At 41.2% G+C, this 11,788-nt stretch overlaps 1 protein-coding gene and 1 non-coding gene across 3 annotated transcripts; one reads left to right on the top strand and one right to left on the bottom strand.

The window, feature by feature from the left end:
• Positions 1 to 55: 55 nt before the first annotated feature.
• sppl2 (signal peptide peptidase-like 2) lies at positions 56 to 10,480 on the bottom strand. 2 transcript variants are annotated; one of them, XM_047589700.1, is made up of 16 exons: positions 10,368 to 10,480; positions 8,996 to 9,112; positions 8,402 to 8,584; positions 8,237 to 8,326; positions 7,802 to 7,941; positions 6,887 to 7,029; positions 6,061 to 6,157; positions 5,706 to 5,822; positions 4,708 to 4,789; positions 4,540 to 4,614; positions 4,403 to 4,465; positions 4,221 to 4,320; positions 4,029 to 4,106; positions 3,258 to 3,418; positions 2,996 to 3,036; positions 2,279 to 2,537 (listed from the first exon to the last, which is right to left on the bottom strand). In XM_047589700.1, exons 1-16 carry the CDS (start codon positions 10,413 to 10,415, stop codon positions 2,528 to 2,530), a joined length of 1,545 nt encoding a protein of 514 aa, XP_047445656.1. In that variant the 5' UTR covers positions 10,416 to 10,480; the 3' UTR covers positions 2,279 to 2,527. The 2 variants fall into 2 exon arrangements, with proteins under 2 accessions (XP_047445655.1, XP_047445656.1); XM_047589699.1 differs by lacking the exon at positions 2,996 to 3,036 and having other exon boundaries at positions 56 to 2,537.
• A 791-nt stretch (positions 10,481 to 11,271) lies between these two features.
• Positions 11,272 to 11,343, top strand: trnae-cuc. Its single transcript has one exon. It is a non-coding gene; the product is annotated as a tRNA-Glu (tRNA).
• Positions 11,344 to 11,788: the final 445 nt, after the last annotated feature.

Below are 11,788 nucleotides of genomic sequence, written 5' to 3' on the forward strand. Positions count from 1 at the left end.
TCTAAATACTAACACAGGCCTCATCCAAAAAAACACAACAGCAACACAGCAAATGTCAAATACAACGTTTTATTTATTATATGCATTCCTCAACAGAGGCTTTAAAAACCACTTGGTGACAACAAACCATACTAGTGAATGAATAATCTCATGTCCTCCTGAACTTTTTGAACCAGCGAGGGTCGCACATTCAGACATTTAAGCTGCTCTCTTTTGCCCAAACTCTGTTTAAGCTCAACAACTGCATTGTAAATGAAGTAAATGAATCAGAAGTTCTTGTATACTGGACTTGCAAAAAAATAAAAGCGGAACAAATAACCAAAACATCATCGTCTACCGTTTCTCCAAACCCTTTTATAGATCATACATAAACACATTAATACAAGAACCACCACGCCGGCTGGTCTGTGAATTACAAAATGTTGTGCAAATGCTATGTAAAATAATAAAAACATCTGTAACACAACCGGTCACACACGGTCCTCGGTTCGCACGTTTAAACTGCAGCACGTTTCTGAGTACAGCATTCGAGGTTTTCATAGAGCAACACATTCCACTGTACCTGTCGACACGGACACAGTAAAGGCCAAAACCAATCCTTAAGACAATAAGAGTAACTACTGGGGGAATAAAACTGTCAACAATAATGTATACAAAGTCTGCACTATAGATTATACACGTAATCTGCGTAGTACCTCGATCGTCTCAACTTTTCCGGCTCGTCTTTTATCTCTCTTCCTCCGCAGTGCACCCCTAGGATGAGTCTTTGGTCTTCTTCTTTTCCTTCTGTCGCGCAGCTCGTCGTTACGTTTCGGTTGTAGATTATACAATAGTTTCACATGAAGGGTAAAAAATCTAAATCATAGCATGCTAAACAAAATACACCAGAACATGAGGGGGAAAAACACAAACGTAGGCTTTATGGGAGGGAAAGGGGAAAAAAGTCAGCTCACTTTGGCTCAGTCAACAACCGCGATAGCACCACATTTTAAAGGGTGTGAAACTCTTCAGCCCAGAGACTTTGTAGCTTTTAGGACTAATGGTGAACAGTGTGTTTCAAATTAATTCTTTGATTAGCTTTGGAGCAGCTGTGGCTGCATCCAACAACTTTTTAAAACAATCTGGCAGATGTGTGTGTGTGTGTGGGCACGTGAAGAAAAAACAAAATGGCCTCCGTGGCTTTTCTTTACCCGCGACAAAGTGCTGCACTACAAAAAAAAAAAAAGTGCTGGAGAGAAGCTTATTTGTTTGTTCGTCTCTGGTCAGAGACGTCACAGCTGGTATTAAAGCGTTCTATGAGTAAAAAAACAAAACACTGAAAGGGAAGAAGGGGTATAAGTAGTGACTGATCAGTCAATCATCTTTTTTTTTGTTTTTTAAGTATTAGAATGTGAAAATGCCACATAACAGCTGAAAAACTTAAATGTTTGACCCTGAAAAGCATCAAAATCAGAAATATCTTCTATTATTCACTCATCAAACTGGATGCTACTTAACTGCTTCATTGCATAGCAGCTTTCTTCAGTGTTTTTTCTTTATATTATATAATTACAGGGTCTTTAAAAAGTCTAAAATTTGATAAAGCCAATTTAAAAAGTCTTAAATATGAGCAGATTTTGCATCATTGATAAAGTCTTAAATCCTTCCGTCCATTTACCGCTTCAATTTGTTTTTTGTCCAATGCGTTGGTGGCGTTCACAGTTAATTCTGTGTGTTAACTCTGAGTTTATCAAAAGAAATCTTATCTCACAGGTCTCTGGGCCATTTGTCCACAATAAATTCTGTTATTTTAAAAGTAACTCTGGATTTCCGTATTTGTCGTACTTGGTGTAAGTCTTAAATTTAACCCGTAATGGTCTTAAGAAGCTCTTCATAAGTCTCATTTCTCTTGTTCCAAACTGCAGTAACCCTGTATTAACATCAATGACTCAAATTTTTGAAACATTTGGTTTAATTAACTCGTACCTCTTGAGTCCACAAAATATAACAAGTCCACTAAAACAAAAGTATACAGCGGCAAACTTTCAGTGACCGAGGCTCCGAGGCCTAGTGTAATAGGAATATTTAGAGTTTTATGATTGTGGGTAGTTTCCAGTTTTGACTTTTTAATTCCCTTTTATGAAGAGAGTGTTAGACGCAGAAGAAGGTGTCGGGAGTTTTTGTGCTTTGCCGTTTTCAGCATTGAGCGTCCTCCCTTCTTAAAAAACACAGATCTGCTCTTTCCTTTTTGCACCAAGTGCAAATAAACGTCCGTACTTAAAAAGGTAATTGACTGAGAAATAAAAAAAAATAAAAAAAAACCCTGAACACATAGAAGATGGAGTGAAATGGATAAAGCCGTACTAGAAGTTGTCTCAGTTAGATTTGTTCTTCTCTTCGTGGCTCTCCTCCGGGGGCGTTTCCTGAGGCGGCTGCAGGGTGGAGTCTTCGCTCGGATCGGGCTCTTCTGTGGCTTGCGGCTCTGGCGTGGCCGGGGGCTCCTCTGTCTGCGGCGCTGTGGTTTGTGTACAGTTGATTGGGGCGAGGACTATGGCAGGCTGCAGGGGACAGAAAGTACAAGGTGTATGAAATGGCTGAGCTGAGGCTAAGGAGCGAGATTTAAAAAAAAAAAAATGAACGTACACAGAAGAGCTGAATAGACGACAAAAAGAACCGAAAAATATACAGTCATTCCTCTGTCTTTAGCAAATTAACACAGGTTAAAAGGAGATATTGTTGCCAGAGGTATTCCTGTATGTAGCGATAGAAAAGAAGTCCCTGATACACATAAAGAACATATCCAAAAAAAAAAAGCAAAGCAAACAGGGCATGCTGTTCAAAGAAAAAGGATAATCTACGTCCTTGTCAGCACCAATAGCGAGGCTGTAGTTAGTCGTCGCTCATCTATCAATCAGGAAAAAAAAAAAGTAAAGTCTCTAGGGAAATGACAACAAAAGCAGCATTAAGTGAGATCAGGATGTTTTAATGTTTGAAGTGTAAAGCCCAGATAGAATACCTGCAGTGACATTCACAGACAGCTGAGGCCTCAGCAGCAGACTAGAGCACACCCAGTAAAATAAAGGAGCAGCGATGAACCAAGTGAAGGTGGGACAGTAGAACAGAAAGAGGCAGTTGGAATGGATGGAATTATTTAAAGGGTTTTACTCAACTTGTAATTCTACTATTAAAAACTAGACTGTTTTTCTTTTTCTCTTTTTTCTTTTTCTAAAGTCTTTTTGTTCTTCCGCGGTAGGCAGTCATATCAAACTGGTATTCACCACAAATCCACTTCCAGTCCAGAACTGGGGCAACTCCCTGCGCCACAGCGCTACAGTGAGGCTGGTGAGCAGAGTGCAAGGCACCAGGTAGAGCAGGGCCGGCTGACCCTTCTGCATCAAGGCCAGCGCCACGAAGGTGATGAGCAGGCCCACGCCGTACGCTGACGGGACAGAAAACAGAGCAGTCAGAGTCAGGTTTCACCTCTAGAGCCTCCGTTCGGACGGGATTTCTTCCTCTATGAGAGGTGAGGAGATCTTACATCACAGATGAGACAGAGACTGTACTTTAAACCCCAGTTGGATCAATGTACTTGATTTCCTTTCCTTCTGGTAGCACCAATCAGATACCCATTACCCATTACCATAGAAAAACACTGAAGGCCTGTAGACTGGCTTTGAAACTCGTAACTGTGATTCTTCATAAACGTGAAGAATAAACAGCTGCAGCTAATAAAATAATCATAAAAACTGAGAACTTGGGAAAAAGTTTCCTAGCAGAACATTGAATTGTCACAAGTTGGGTCAATGTTGTTGACCAACTACTCCTCTCAGTGGTTTTAATGTTGTGGCGGATCGATGTTTAAGCATACATGAGAGTTGCCACATGCTGTGACTTTACATTGGTTAAAACGTTGTCAAGTCAAATTACAGGGGTCACTGTTAATATTTTATTCCCCTCGTCCACCTGTAACATGGACACCGTCCCCAATGAGGCCCATCGTTGACGTGACAGTTAACATTTCACCAATTGCAACCCTCACACGTACGTACCAATTGTACAGGCTACAAAGTAGATCCTGGAGGATTGCATTAAAATGTCAAATCTGTGACAGTACACCACCAGCAGACCTGATGAGTGGGGAAAGCAAAGAGGCGTTAAGAGCAATCTACAAAAGACAGCGCCTGTATTCAGATCCATGTAAAGTGGTTTTTGAGTGGTGTGATGAATCTGTTGTTACTTACCTGGTACTAAGATGTCTCCAAAGCCCAGGAGGGAGAAGGGACGGTCGCAAAGTGCCAGAGGAGAGGAGTTTAACCGCGGCACTTTGAGCACCATGGGCAGCTGGAGAAAAGACAATCATCATTTGGAGTTGGACGAATTATCAGACGGAGCGAGGTGTGAAAAATTCAAAAAGCAAACTCACCTTTTCATGTGGGGCGGAGTCAGAGGGACCAGCCGCTACCTCCACCATTATACTTTCCCCGCTCTGTGGAGGGTAATGAGCAAAATGAGTAACAGCAGACGGCTGAACGACCACGAGTAAAACTGTGCTTGGCGTACCTTTGTAAAGAGAGGCGTGATAAATACGAAGAAGACATCGTAGACAAACAGGACCGTCAGTAGTAAAGTGCAAGCCTGCAGGAGACCCAAACATGTATTAGTTATCTAAGCACAAACAAAAACCCTTTAAAAACACCACGGTTCAGACGTGTCAGCGCGTCGACCGACCTTAAACGTGGGCAGCCGCACTGTTTTGAGCATGTAGAGACAGAAGGCGATCCCCAGGGCGTCCTGTAACACCCACGCCCACCTGGAGGACACGCAACAACAAAGTGAGTCAGCCGGCCCAAAAATAACCTGGACCTCCAACCTCTTCATCACACACAAACAGGGCAGTGTCAACACGCAACACATGTAGCTACCAACATTCTGCATTTTACTCAGCATTTTAATGAGTTCGTGCCTTATGTATTTGACCATTTCTGCCACGAGGTGCAAACTTGAATGTAAAAATATGTCTACAGCCTTATTCACACGGGATTAGTTTTTTCCTGTGATGCATATATCACCCCCCTACGTCTGTGTTTGGTGCGGAGCATTCGTTTTACAATTTGCAATTTACAATCCGTAATTATGGCTCTGCTACTTTCCATCTCACTCTATTGCGTGTCAGGATGATAACAAATATTTTTTTTATACTATTTCTCCTGGGGAAGAAATTATCAACGACCTGGTGGTATTTAAATCAGACCCACCTTTACACATTAATGATTGATTTAATGGTTTCATTCGTCTACACTTTCGGGTGAATAGTTCAGCGACATCTCAACTTTCCACTCTGTCCAAACTTTGAATTGTAGCACATCCTTCATAATTCGCAAAATCAAACCAAAATCAAGTCTCAACAAAGTAAAAACTCACCCCTAAATCACAGAGATGTCAATTTGCACTGGATTAGTGTTATCAGAGGACCACTGTGTTATGAGGTAGGTTGTTTGCGGTGCAATTTTTACTTTACACATCACAGACACGGACGATTCGCACAGGATTAAGATCACAGGCGACCTCTGTGATTATTACAAATTACCAGAGATCCAAAGGTAAAACTGGCCCCGTGCAAATAGGGCTCAGGTCTATGTGAAGAGACAGATCTCTGGTGTGTCTAAGGAATATTAATATATCATTTCGTGTGTGTGCATCTCTACAAGTTTTAATTTGACACTCACTGGTCTTCGTTGCGAAACACCACCCAGATGACGCTAACGCTGATACAAAGGGCCGACAGCAGCAACATGCGGATCTGAGGCCTCTTGTGCAGGTACGGCAGGTTGTTCTCTGGGACCCTGTTGTAACAAGGTGGTTCAGCGTGACACAGTTTTCTCCCATGGAAACAGCATCAATGTCGGGCTGTAACTAACTATTACCATCAATTGATGATTAATGATGTAGTAATAATAATAATAAGGAAACTGCCTGGATTACTTCTAATGGAGCAAGGTGACCTCACCATTCAGTTGGACCAACAGATGTTATCAAGATCAAATGTAATGTTTATTTAAACATTGACGTAAACAGCCTCACCTGCACTTGCAGAAAGGAAGTCTCCTGACGAAAGGCCACAGACAGCTGTAGAGGCCGACGGAGGACGCCATGCAGAAGACCCCGATCACCCAAAGGGCTAAACGGAGAGGAGACAGCGGCAGCAGGAGATGAACAGATATTACTCCAGAGCAAATGCCACCAAAACAATGACAGTCTAGTAAAATGTACAAAAAAAGCCACAAGATACAGATGAAAGGACCAAAAATGCAATAATGGGACTAGAGACTGACAGACATTGATATTTTAGGGCCGATACCGATATTTTGTTTTACATCAGCCGATATGTGCTGCCGAATCCGATACCGTTTTCTGCCTCCATTTACATTATATAATGATAACAAATGTTACAAGTCTCAATTTAATCAAAAACATGAACATTTATTGAATATGCACACAAAATAAACAGGTAGAGTACAAGCATTTTCCAGCTTCCAGCCGCATGCACTCTGTTAGTGGGGGAGGGGCCATGTATGGGCTGCACGGTGCGCAGCATCTCTCTTCCCGGAAAAAAAAAATACAGTATATATGTATCAGTCAATGCCAATACCAGTAAAATACGCAAATATCGGCCTCTAAATGGGACGTTGTGCTAAAATGATATGTCTCTTAAGGAAATCACTGTCGGCCATTTTCAGCAGAATATGAAGTAAATGCTACAAAGTGATTTCAGGAAAAATGAAAAGCTTTGAGAGGTCAGGACAGAAATACTGGGCAAGTTAAAACCACTCTACTGTCTCACGTCGAGACCAGTTTAGTGGTTGTATTATATTGTGTGAACAGATGTGAGGGTGTTTTTCCGTCATACCCAGGTAGTCGTAGAAGAAGTAGAGTAGCACCAGCATGCTGCAGCACATGACCACGAACACACAGATCATGATGGGAGTGACGTCCACCGTCTCCTCGTCCTGCTTCTCTGCGCCGTCGTCCCGCTTGTGCTTCATGTACCGCCTGCAGCAGGAGAAACGAGATGCTGAGAGGCCGGGTGACCCAGGGACACTTTTCATAACTCTTAAACTGTGAGTATCTGTGCAAAGACTGTTGGCGTAGCCTCTTCGGTCTTGAGTGTCACTTCTTTAACCGTAAACTTCGTTCTGACGTTTGGTAATCTGCCAAAGCGTCCTGGATGACCGCGCTCCCATCCTCAGTCAATATTTACCGGCGTTTTTCGGGGCCGGCTGGCATCCACTTACATCCCGAGTTCAAAAACACAAACACTTAAGATTCCAAAATGTTTTTTTTTTTGCCCGTGGTCCTGTGCGTCAGAGACCCCATCTGACTGTGCCCTCAGTCACCTTGGAAACTCTGTTAGAAGGGAAGGGCTCTGATTGGCTCAAGCCGATGAGTCACACGTGCGGCCTCAAACAAACAACGCTGCCCTTTAGTGGAGCTGCAGCGGCACAATGAAGACTTCTTGGTCTGAAAACATTCTGTGCAATCACGCACTCATTCATGGCCAAGAAAACTCTGACTAATTTCTCCCAGCAATGGCTCCTCTGATATATTAGGTTTAAATTTAGCATTTGGGACTAAAAGCACAGCACAGCAAACACCGTGTCCTGTTTTCCAATTTTTAATGAATGCAGTTGTCTGAATGATAAAAATACTTATTTTAAACACAGAAAGGTTGAGTATGCCATTCTATAAATATAAAGGGGATTTTACACTTTGGGTGTGTACATGGTGAAATGTAAGTGAGATACAATAGCATGGGTTTTCTCACTTCTTGCTGTCTCTGCTGCCGGCCCAGTAGCCTCCAACGGCCACCGTTCCCACAGCCATTAAGAAAATGATCACCATGTTGTAGTCCAGCACGGGCTCATTGGGTGCGTACATGGCGACCAGTTGTCCTTTACCGAACGTCTGTTAGAAAAGTGAGAAACAGGAGTAGATATGGTTTGGGTTACTGAGGCTGGGCGCACGGGGAAAATGTTCAAGACCTTAAAAAAAACTTTCCTTCTAGAGTAGGGATGGGTTTTATCTGACACCGGTGCCATACTACTATGGTGCTTAACGAATGCAAAACATACAAACTTTGCTTTGGTTGCTACCATTTGTGTAATCGCCGGTTCCATTATGCTACCAAGCATCGGTACCCGCACCTACTCTAGAGACGCTTGGACGATAAGAGTCAGACAGCGCTATCTTGCCCTCTCACCTTGCTTATGTCCAGCATATCAGAGTAGCTGAGCAGGGCCACGGGGATGTCAATCTCCTCATACTCAGTCCCGTTTCCTGCTGGCGGTGTCTATAAGAAAAAATAAAATAAACATACATGTACCGTAATGGACCAAAATGAGCTTGACCCTGACGTTAGTCTCACCAGTCTGTCCTTGCTGACGACAAGCAGGCCCTTGGCCCCGTTAATCTGGGCCAGGCGGACCTTTTTATAGAAAGTACAGTTGCCCCTCATCACCATGGGGATGTAGTTTGGAAAGCCTCCTTCTGGGACCTCGGAGGGTGAGCACAGGAACGACGTGGTCAAGTCATAGATCTGGAGGCGCGACTACGAGACAAAAGGGTTTGCAACATTAACCAGAGCTGGAGGTTTTCTAATATAGATCTACTAAATATACAAATGGATGATAACTCCTCTATACTTGTTTTAATCTTAGGATACTGGTTACTATTAATAGTTATAAACACTTCCTCATTCTATGGAAATGAGTCGGACCATTGTGCTTCTAATGACCTTTAATATAGTTCCTCTTGAGAAACTCATTATATTGCGATATTAGTCAAAAATAACTGAATAGGAAGTCATCTGTACTTAAAATAGAGATCAAATTTCAGCATCCTGCACAAGGTTTTTAGAAAATAATTTTTTGGATCATTTACGAATCTTTACTAGCTGAGGTTTGGCCTCACTGTTCTGTGTAGATGTGATGCAGTACGCTGAGCTACGCTGGTGACTTACCGCCTTGCTGAGGTCCTGAGGCAAACGTGCCCACTGCGAGTTGAAGAATATGCAGTAATCCTTTCCTTTGCTCTTGCCTTTGTCACTGAAGTGGGCCATGCCGTATTCTCCCACCACCTGACAACACAAAATCAGTTCACATGTCCAGGAACGGTTTGTAATAATTTATGTCATATTTTTACACCACAGGCTCAAACAACACTTCCAGCAGCACAAGAGTTGTTGCTGAAGTTAAGATGAAGAAACTGGCAAAAGACAGAAATGTTGATGATGAAATGCATTTTGAAACAAATGCATTCAGATGTCACAACCCTTCCCTAAGCTTTATTATTTTAGTGAGTGGGCTACGCTAAATAATAGGAACACAACTTGAATACAATTATTCAACATCTCCATTGTCCATGAGGTGAGATTTGGTTTAAATTACAGCTTAAATTAATTAGTTTTCATCTTTAATGTTATGGCCTGATGGATGTATTATACCTTTTGCATAACATTATTATTATTATTATTATTATTATTATTATCATTATTATTATCATTATTAGAGCCGATCTCCCGAGCTACAACCTGACTGAAAGAAAAGGAAAGGACTGATCAGCCTGGTGACCTACTTTTAACATAAACATTTGATCACGAACATAATAAGCCGGAAAAAAAAAATGTTTGAGTTTCGAAAGTTAAATGAAAGATATAATCTAAGGCCTTTTGAGACTTCCTCAAAACAGAGATTTGCTGCAGTGCGGTTGTACTTGACACAATAAAGTATAATAAGCTGAGTGAATATGCTTTTTTATGACAATGTCTACTATTACAACATTGCTTAGACTAATTAAGATCCGCAAAATATTAAGAACGTATCTTTAAAATGTCAAATTCTGGCAACATACACACCAGAAGTAAAAGATTACAGGTCAAATGTGAGACAAATGTGAGACGTAGTGTGGCTTAGAAGGTGAAAGTACAGATGGATAGGATGTCAGCGGCTTTATAATCAGCCATGACATATTTTCCTATCCCAGGCTCACATTTCGGACGCGTTTCCATATTTTCACGGCACTAGCGCAGTGAGAGCTGCTGTTGACCATCATTACCCGACTCCTCGTCTGCTAACACTCATTAAATCCAGCCAGTCGTACGCTTCGTGCTGTAATTCAGCAGTAGTCCTTCTTCATTAAAGCTACATAAAAAAAGGTGAGTGATGTTTAGATCTCCAGGTGATCTCCGCAAGCTAACACTCATAGCATCCGAGCTAATGCTCCGCGAGACGGCTTCGGGCGAGAATGAGCTGGATTTGTCAGCCACGTCGTTCTGCGAGAGGAAAGCAAGTGGATAAACAGATTTTTTAAGAAACAGATGCGATCTCTCTCACCTTGTGGATGAGGAAAGCGGCCCAGACCAGAGTTTCAGGGACCCTCATGATGCTTAGCAACCAACCGCTCGGTTCGAGCCCCTCAACATGAGCCCCCCCACCAGCTGTTCCGATAGGTCCCGCCCACCTGAGCGTTTGAGCTTTCTGATTGGCTGTGGCTGTCACGAGTGAATAGAGCCCTTGTTTCATTGGTTAAAGCTACAGTTTGTCAAAAATAAAAAACAAAAACTCGATTGGAAAGATCAGTTCACAGAAGCAAGACATACTCAGATGGTTCGGGTTTTATAAAAGGTTAATAGTTTAGAAACTTGTTCATGTGACTTACGCAGCACACCTGTCATATTCGATAAAATATGGTTGAAATTAAATGCATAGAAATAAAAAAATAAACCAAGGGGATACTGGAAAGAACTTGTTCCTTTGACTCGATTTGTTATTTGCGTTCACATTTTTTCAGGTTTTACCATTAATGTTAGATTTTACTACAACAACTGTAACTCTGCTATGTATTGAAATATATTTAATATTTAATTTGTATTTTTCATCTAACTTGTACTGCGGCATTTGGCCTGTAGCTGTAACTCACCCGATGATCGACATGAGTTTATCTTGTAGATTTTATTTATTTATTTATTTATTTTCTTGATTAATATGAGAGCATACAGTATGTTCAGTTTAAAGGTAAATTAAAATATTACTCTTCTCAAATTGGTAAAAAAAAATGAATCATAATCGATTAACAATAGTGTCATATGTATACAACATACGATGTGTACAGTACGATAGATAATATGTATGTTACTTGAATAAAAAGGGACAGTAGTTAAAACTGGTTGCTCTACTTTATAAACTTCTACAGCTGTGTAGCCTCTCAATTTCAGATCTGTGTCTGTATCGTACATAGTCCCTGGTGGTCTAGTGGTTAGGATTCGGCGCTCTCACCGCCGCGGCCCGGGTTCGATTCCCGGTCAGGGAACTAATCTTTTAGTTCCATCTAGTGTCATAATGTCCATCATATATTCACTGACTACTTCATTAATTATACGTGGACATTAATAAAAAATATAATATGTAATCTGTACTAAACACTGTAATTACGTATATAATGTTCAGTTTATGTTGCAACAGTAGGAAAGATTCAACTTGGTGGTCATTTTTAAGGATGTAGTTTGAGGTTTATTTGAACAGTTGTTTCTGTCATTTAATTACCAAAATCAGTGCAACACAACATGCCATCCATGCCACTATTGCTATACAACTGACCAAACAACTGGATCACCTTGGAAAGTTTTACCAAATACTAACTACTACTAATCTAATTAAATTTTATCTTTCTTTTTACTTGTGTTTTTTAAGAGTGTTTCTATCTATCTATCTATCTATCTATCTATCTATCTATCTATCTATCTATCTATCTATCT

The sequence above is a fragment of the Mugil cephalus genome, chromosome 7, assembly GCF_022458985.1.
Source record: "Mugil cephalus isolate CIBA_MC_2020 chromosome 7, CIBA_Mcephalus_1.1, whole genome shotgun sequence".
In the NCBI taxonomy this organism is placed as follows: Eukaryota; Metazoa; Chordata; class Actinopteri; order Mugiliformes; family Mugilidae; genus Mugil; species Mugil cephalus.

What these genes read in the sequence shown, in the direction of transcription:
- sppl2 (XM_047589699.1), bottom strand. Translation starts at nt 10,415, where the DNA reads ATGAGGGTCCCTGAAACTCTGGTCTGGGCCGCTTTCCTCATCCACAAG. An exon ending in CCGCTTTCCTCATCCACAAG is followed by an intron (nt 9,113 to 10,367) that starts GTGAGAGAGATC and finishes TTGTGTTGTCAG; the next exon opens with GTGGTGGGAGAATACGGCAT. An exon ending in TGCGGCTGCCCACGTTTAAG is followed by an intron (nt 4,615 to 4,707) that starts GTCGGTCGACGC and finishes GGTCTCCTGCAG; the next exon opens with GCTTGCACTTTACTACTGAC.